General features: G+C 43.1%; 1 protein-coding gene across 1 annotated transcript; it reads left to right on the forward strand.

Annotated features, from left to right (window-relative positions):
• Positions 1–269: 269 nt before the first annotated feature.
• igfbp5a (insulin-like growth factor binding protein 5a) lies at positions 270–7,793 on the forward strand. The gene is made up of 4 exons (XM_011483789.4): positions 270–983; positions 3,836–3,999; positions 4,642–4,761; positions 4,839–7,793. The coding sequence occupies exons 1-4, from the start codon at positions 644–646 to the stop codon at positions 4,974–4,976; spliced, it is 762 nt and encodes a 253-aa protein (XP_011482091.1). The 5' UTR covers positions 270–643; the 3' UTR covers positions 4,977–7,793.
• The last annotated feature ends 105 nt before the right edge of the window (positions 7,794–7,898 follow it).

A 7,898-nucleotide genomic window follows, 5' to 3' on the forward strand; every position in this document is an offset into this window, starting at 1 on the left:
CTTCTGCAATAGTTTGACTAAGTAGGAGGTTAAAAAGTCAACTGAATGCATTTTTAATCCATTCTCGTGCGTGAAGGGCCTTGCTGAAAAAAATGGAAGATATCTTAGTTGTGGAAGAGACAAAGTCGCCTTCAGGAGCATCTTGGGATCTGGAGGCGCGCCAGCCCCCGCCCTGTGAAATCAGCATCTCGACGCACCAACTTGACAAGTGCGCCTCCCCCCTCTCCAAACGCTGTTTGACATCGTTAAAGGCTTCGCCTGTGGCGGTTTCTTTTTTAAAAGGCGTGCGCAAAGCCGCAGATTAGACAGTCAGCTCTCGGGAACCTGCAGAGGCAGCCTCTTTTTCTTTTTTACCTCTGGGTTTTGAGCGCAGCAGAGCATCCAAAGGAGGATAGACGGGGAGAAGGGGGAAAAATCAGAAGAACAAGCGCACAGTTTGGATCATTTCGGAAGATTTTTTTCTTTTTGGAGACTTTGTTGAAGCGCAGGGATTGACGCGCCGGATGCGGTGAGACTGCGCGCGCAAGGCACCTGTGGATGCAGCAAAAAACCCTGATTTTCGGACCTTTATAAGTCGCCACAAGTTTAAGAGTCTATTTCTTTCTATCTTCTTTATTTAAATTTTTTGGGGGAGAAAAGTGCCATGCTGCTGTGCATCCCCCTCCTGCTGCTCCCGCTCCTGCGCGTCCCCGGCTGCGCCTCCTCCTTCGTGCCGTGCGAGCAGTGCGACGCCAAAGCCATATCCAAGTGCCCGCCGCCTCCCCAGGGCTGCCAGCTGGTGAGGGAGCCCGGCTGCGGCTGCTGCCTGACGTGCGCGCTCGAGGAGGGCCAGGCGTGCGGCGTGTACACCCGGCCGTGCATGCAGGGGCTCCGCTGCCTGCCCAAAAACGGCGAGGAGAAGCCGCTGCACGCGCTCCTGCACGGCCGCGGCACGTGCATGAACGAGAAGCTCTACAAGCTGCTGCAGATGCATCAGTCAAAAGGTAGTAATCTGCACGAAGATGACAGATTAGGAGCACTTCTGTTAATTGGAGCGGATCAATTAAGCCACCAATTGTGTTTTAATCACTTTTATGTACATTTTTAGGAAGTTGCACCTTTTTTATTTTAATTATGTCAACTCGGAAATATTGTTGTCCCAGCTCCAGAACATCAAATATTTTCAAAGATTGTTTTTGATTTGTAAAACTAGGTCACTCCTTTATTCCATGCTGACACTTCTCATTATCAAAGGCACACGTCTTAAAAGCCCCCCCACAGGCCTCGACCCCCCATGACCTCTGTCAACAATCGGGGGCAGATCAAACTGGCATGTCAGTCTCCAGAGCTCCGGCTGGGGGCTCCGAGCTGTAAATCAATAGGTTTTGCGTGAGAGGCCCTTATAGCCTGAGGGGCAACAAGGGAGAAGATTACAGGTGCTGCTCTGCAAGGCTCCTTCTTGGCTCCTCTGATTGGCACTTCGGGATCTGAGTTTTGTTGCAGTCGGCCGACTTCGAGGTGCAAAGTCACATCCTAGCCCCCTTTTATTGTTTTTTTTTTTCTTCTCCTGCTTCTAACTTTTCCACGTCCACCACCTGTGCCTCCACCCCCCTGTCCCTCCATCCGACCTGCCTTTCTTTTTTCTTTTTTGTCTGCCCTATTCTCTCCCACCAAACTGCCTCTTCTCTTCTTTCCCTTTCCTGGCCGCCGTCCCTCTTCATCTTTTTGCAGCCTATTCTTCATCCCCGAACGTTCCCACATTCGGCGCTCTCCGGTCTGTCTGATGCTTCGCTTTCCTGCGAGGCTGGAGTTTCAGTGTTGGTGTGGCGCCGCCATGGAAACATAAATAATCTCTCAGCAGGCCCCAGCCAGCAAAACCCACTGATTTCTTGGCGAAGTAACCCTGGCATGAGGGACGTTAACAAAAAAAAGAGATGAAAAAGGAGGAAAAACTTGCACTTTTTTCATGCAAATCTATTAGAAATAAATCTACATCATTTGCTCCTCTGCAAGAAATTTGATGTTTCCCTTTAACTTATCTCTGTTTTCTGTCCAGAACCCCCCTGTTCTCCAGATCTGCTCGAGCATAATTACGTCTAAATAAACTCCAATCATCTCCCCCTTCGAGCGCTTCCCTCCTTTCTCCTCTTTAGCAAGGTCTCCTCATCTCTTCCTTCACTCCCCTCCCTTCCCGGCGCTCTCTGCGACTCAACGCTGCAGGAAGATCTGGGGCCGTGCAGTAGTGATTCAGCAAAAAAAAGGAGGGCCGAGCGTGGGTTACTGATCTCCCATCTGTCTGCCCCGAGAGCCAGCGCCTCCATTAAGCTCCCGCCGAGCGAGCTGTCAGCGCAGGAATTAAGGGAAAACCGCACGGTGATGTGTGCACACATGCGTTGCGCCACGGCGAGCTGTCATTCAAAAGCTTTCGAGATTCGAATGCTGCAGATGCGTCCAGATGTGTTGGTAGGAGGTGGTAGTGGTGGGGGGAGATGGGGGGAGGAGGAGGAGGAGGAGGAGGAGGAGGAAGGTCCAAGCCAAGAAGGAAGTGGAAAAGAGTTTTTAGGAGCTAATTCCAGCCTGGGGCCAGTTTTTCGTGTTGTCTAACAGCAGGAAAAGAGAGTTTAAAAGGAAATATGAAAGATCAGATTAAAGCAGCACGAGGATTAACAAGTGAGGACTTGATTGGAGCTTTTTCCGGAGAGTTGGCGGGGGGGCAGAGAGAAAAAAATCTGTGTCAGCAGGAAACTGGAAAACTCTCTTTTGCTTTTTTTTTTGATGAGGCGATGGATGACATCATCTTTCTCCGCTGTGACAGGGACTTGGATGGTTTTAAATGTTGAGGTCATGACCTTTGCTTTATTATTTAGTAATAAAGCAAAGGTCTACCAAAGCAAAGGTTTACACGGCGAATTTGCAATCTGCCCGTGACGCAGCACTGGAAGTGGGCCAAATGTGGCTTAGGACACATGAGCAGCTAATGCAAGTTAGACGCTGTAAATTAAACGGCCTAAATTGCTTTGGGTAAAAGAAAGCCCCTGCCAAGTCATTGTGGGCTCAAGCACAGTCGCCGCGGTCGCAGCAACCAAAAGGGTGGAAAGGGCGAGGTTCGCGCACCCCGAAATTTGCCAAGGAGATCCGTAGACAATAAAACGTCTGCAAAAAAAAAAGTCCCCCGAAAGGGGCTGCAGTTGGTTTTTGCGGCTCGCCACATGACAGTGGTAATGGCATGTTTTCATGGGCCCGGGTGCCAGGGTGAGACTAAATATCTCATTTGGGTCACTTGCTTGCTATAAAAGTTTTAAAGCCCTGGTCTGCATATACTTCAGACTGGCATTCTAACATCCCATAAATGTGGCCTATGTCGTTTCTTATGTCAACACGTTCAGTCCTAAACTGGCCAGTCGCCACTAACTGTGCCAAACAAGCATTTAGCCAGTCTAGTGAAACCCTCTAGTTTGGACATTTGGCATTTGACTTAACTTCAGCTGATTTCGACCTGTCTCATTACGACAAAAGGAAAAATGCTTTGAAGCCAGACTAATATTACACCTCTGGACATTTACGCTTCATGGAAGAATTGGGATCAGAAGTAGTTGAATCCTGTCAGGTCTGTAATTTGTAAAGTTCCGGTACAAATTACCAACGAGTCAACGAAAAACGGCGCTTAAACTCTGATAACTGTAATTGTCTGTATTACTGAATTTGCTTCTACACTTCAGCTGCTTTCATTTAGGTTGCAAGGAATCTCTTGGTCTAACTCAAATGCTAACGGGGTTAGGAGGTAAAAGTGATGTAATGTCGTGTACTTCCGATGTGTCTTTACAAACCACAGTGGTCTCTCTCTGACATCTCGCAGAGTCTGTGCAAACCAAGGTGCCCATATTCGGAGACCATATCAGCAGTCGGAAAGTCCAAGCCATGAAGCAGGCCAAGGACCGCAAGGCTCAACTGGCCAGGCAGGGACTCGTCAGTAACCGTAGTCCCTCGTCCCCTCGCCTGGAGAAACTGGAGCCTGAGTTTGTAAGTAATACAGAGATACACTACGTTTCTCAAACTAAAGATTTAGTTTGAGCAATTCCTTAATTGGTTTTGATCAAACAAACTGGGATTCATCTCTTGTGCTACAGTCACATTGGGCACGTAGCATGCGTTCAAAAACTCTTTTAGCCCATAGTGTTCACACCGGACAGTCGTTACCCGATAGTCGGAAGAGGCTTTAAGTGTCAAAAGAGGTGCAAAACTTTCACTTTGTCTTTCACAGCTCTATTCCAATATATGAAAGACTTTGAGTTAAAGTATTGAATTTGTCCTCTGTGATCCACTTCCATGTATTGAAAGGGACGGCATCCATATGTCACCACCAAACTTAAGTCTCTGATTAGTCAAAGTTCAACCTTTCAATGCTCATTCAATGGTTACGATGAGCGTGGGTGTAGAGCCTCCAAATGGTCGTAGAAGCTTGTGTAGCAATACGTGAATGCGAAGGTTTTGGATACAGAATCCTGAAACGGGTATATACACACGTTTACGTAGACTTTTCATAGAAAGTGGTAGCTCAAATGTCCATTGCCGAGGGCGATGTGAACGTAGTTTTAGACCTTTGTGCTGTAAAGCTTGTCAGTACATTGCTTAAGTTCTGATAACTGTTTCCTGTTGCAAAAGGGGCCCTGCAGACGACGACTAGACAGCCTCCTTCGTAGCATGAAGGACACCTCTCGGGTCTTGGCTCTCTCCTTGTACGTCCCCAATTGTGACAAGAAGGGTTACTTCAAACGCAAACAGGTTTGGATCCATTGTCTTGCCTTGGGATTCATGCCCACATTCAAATAGTTCCACTCAAACATGCATTTTTTTCGCAGTGCAAACCATCTCGTGGTCGGAAAAGGGGCATCTGCTGGTGCGTGGACCCAATGGGTGTTAGAATCCCCAGCATCAACAACGCCGGCGGAGAACTGCAGTGCAGAGAAATCGACAACAACAGCAACGGGAACGAATGAAAGCCACCTGATTTTAGAGTTCCAGTTTATCCTGCCAATCAAGCTCGCACACTTTGACTTGACAATCAGGCTAATACAGCGGGGCAACATTGTGTAATGGATTGCCTTTTTTCATTCTTGTTTTTTATGGGGCCAAACTAAAGCAGTTAAAATCTGCACACGCAAGTCCAAACTGTGGCTCCACCCTAAGGTTAGCTAGGACCTTGTCTCTTTGTGTCTTATGAAATTAGATGTAAGTGTATTACCTAAATTTACTCAAGACAAAATTAAGACAATACATTTATAAATGTGGCTACTTACAAATGGTTTCTGTTTGCTGCAGTTAATTCATTGATCTTTAATTTAGGGAGTACATGCAGTTTTTGAATTCGTTCTCTTGTCTATAAGGTGTTGTTTTTTTGTTTAACTTCTTAAGGAAATTTTAGCTACATGTATCAGCTCAAATTATTTCTTATTTCTTAGTGATATATTTCTAAAAAATGCCATTCAAGTTTAATTTCTGACGTGGAAAAAGTTCCTTAATGCTCATTTTCCCCAAAAGGCAGCTGACCTTTTAATTCCTTTAATGTCCAATGTCCTTTTTTTGTGTGTGTGAACACACATTTATGTTTTGAAAAAGGTTAATCTAAAGGTGGTCAAGTTAACACTAGAAAAAAAAATCAAAGGAAATAGGACAAATATCAATTAAACACAAATTTCAGGGACTTAGGGTCATTATAATATGCTTATGCTTTATACCTTTTTTGATCATTTTTTTATGTTACATTTTAAACAATATTTAAAAAAAAACAAGCTACAGTAGAGGTGGTCAGGTAAGTTAAAATGAAAGATCAAAGGAAATGAAACCATATTCATGTTAAACAAGCTAACAGTAATTACTGATAAATTTACCGGTAGTCATTTTAACCCCTCCGTTTTATATCTTTTATGGTGTTTTTTACTGTCAAAATTCAAAAACTATATTTAAAATAAACAAAAGGTTACAGTACAGGTGGTCAAGTCAGGGGGAAAGAAAAGATCAAAGGAAATATTACCATATTCCTTTTTAAGCAAGCTAACAAAAGTTTTAGGTAATTGGAGTAATTTTAACACGCAATATTCTTTTAAATTCAAATTTGAAATACATTATTTAAAAGAAACTTGTGACAATGAAAGTTGTCAGGTAAATGACAAAAGAAGATCAAAGGAAGTGAGGCCATAATCATGTTAAACAACAATTTCAGATAATTGGAGTCATTTTACAAGGCTAATTTTTATACCTTTTTTCAATATTATGTCAAATTTTAAACATATTTCAAAAGGTTACAGTAGGGGTAGTTGGGTAAATACAAGCATAGCTCAAAGGAAATGGGACCATAATCATGTTAGACAGACTAACGGGGATTTAAAGTACTTTGAGTCATTTGAACATTATCTTTAATTCATTATTTTGATTCTTTCTCAATGTCATATTTCAAAAAAGCTCATTTTGTGTTATTATGCAGCATTAGTTCTACCATTTAAACCTCCTTACTTGGTTATATGAAGTAAGAGCTAACGAATGGTTAGCTTAGCGAAGCAAAGACTGGCTCGCAAGAGTTAGGGTTTGCCTAAGAGTCTTCGAAATGTGCGTTAACGCGCTCAAAATGTATAATTTCTTTCTGTTTATTCTGTACAAAATACATATATTTTGTTTATTCACTACAGAGACAATATTTTCTAATTGGAACAAGTAATTTCTTGGCTAGTCGCCTTAAGTTAATTGGAGAAAATCCAATCTTTGGCTAATTAGTTGCCACTTTACAAGTGAAACCTCAATAATAGTTTAACTTTGGCGTAACTCTCAGCTGCGCTTTGTCTGCCTTTGCTTGTCTAATTTAGGGTTTGCAAGTCAAGTGAGACAAACTTAAATCAATCAAGCCCTGTAGGCTTTGGCACCTTAAAGTTTGAGTCATGTTATGCACTTTTCTTTGGTCTTATTTTACTTTCAACTCCCTGTATTGGAACAGTAGTTTTTAAAACCAGCAAAAAAAACTAGAGCAAAATGGTCACCACTTTAGATGCTTTTTTGCATTGGCTGTTTGTAAATGTATATGTGGACTGTGCGCGCCAGAGTACGCCTATATGGTGCAAATAGTTGACAACTTCAAAAACTCACAACCATGGTGCCATGGGTTGTCCCTCACAACTCGCACACAAATTGTATGCAAAGGCCCCGCGCTGTTTATTTTTCCATGTGGAGGGTCCTCACCACTACCACACAAGCAAATTTGTAGGCCGATGCTGTCTTGCTCGCAGGGTTCATTGGGTTCTTTATCTCCACGTAGAGCAAGGTCGCTTAGTTTTTATGTAAATTCAAGTGCCTTGTGTCCCACGCCACTTTGAATTTTGGTTTGCATGTGGACCCATTGTGTTGCTGAATGAGAAAAACGCCAGCGCACAACAAAAAGGAAATCGGTTTCTAATGTGTGGTTGTGGTTTGCTTACAAAGGTTATCATGATCTTCCAGTCAAATGCTGCTAAAAACAAAAGTTATGACTAAGTCAAAGGCTTTTTATCCTGTGGTTTGAAATTCTGTTCAAGATTGGTAAACACTCAATTGATGATTCTAACGCCTCATCAGACAGCGGCAAATCAGCCTAAACGCTCTTTACAGACTTACTTGTACTGCTCTTTATGACTTAATATAAAACACAGTGACATTTTATCACTCCAGAATATCATTTTAAATGTGAACATGATTGTAAAATATTTATGAGCTGTATAACTGATGTACTCTTCTTTTTTTTTGTTTTTTTGTAAAAGCAAACTATTTAAATAAAGTTGCTGTACTCTCAAGGATGCAAGCCAGTAGTTTTGTGTGACTTGTGCAATCAGTCTCAAAAGTGTTGACTCAGTGTTGTCTGTTTTGTGGAGTCAAAGACACGACACTGCCACAGATTC

The sequence above is a fragment of the Oryzias latipes genome, chromosome 2, assembly GCF_053564925.1.
Source record: "Oryzias latipes strain Hd-rR chromosome 2, Olatipes_Hd-rR_3.1".
NCBI classification, from domain to species: domain Eukaryota; kingdom Metazoa; phylum Chordata; class Actinopteri; order Beloniformes; family Adrianichthyidae; genus Oryzias; species Oryzias latipes.

Coding starts and splice junctions, on each gene's coding strand:
- igfbp5a (XM_011483789.4), top strand. CDS start 644: ATGCTGCTGTGCATCCCCCTCCTGCTGCTCCCGCTCCTGCGCGTCCCC. Junction 984..3,835: donor GCAGATGCATCAGTCAAAAG/GTAGTAATCTGC, acceptor GACATCTCGCAG/AGTCTGTGCAAACCAAGGTG. Junction 4,000..4,641: donor AGAAACTGGAGCCTGAGTTT/GTAAGTAATACA, acceptor CTGTTGCAAAAG/GGGCCCTGCAGACGACGACT.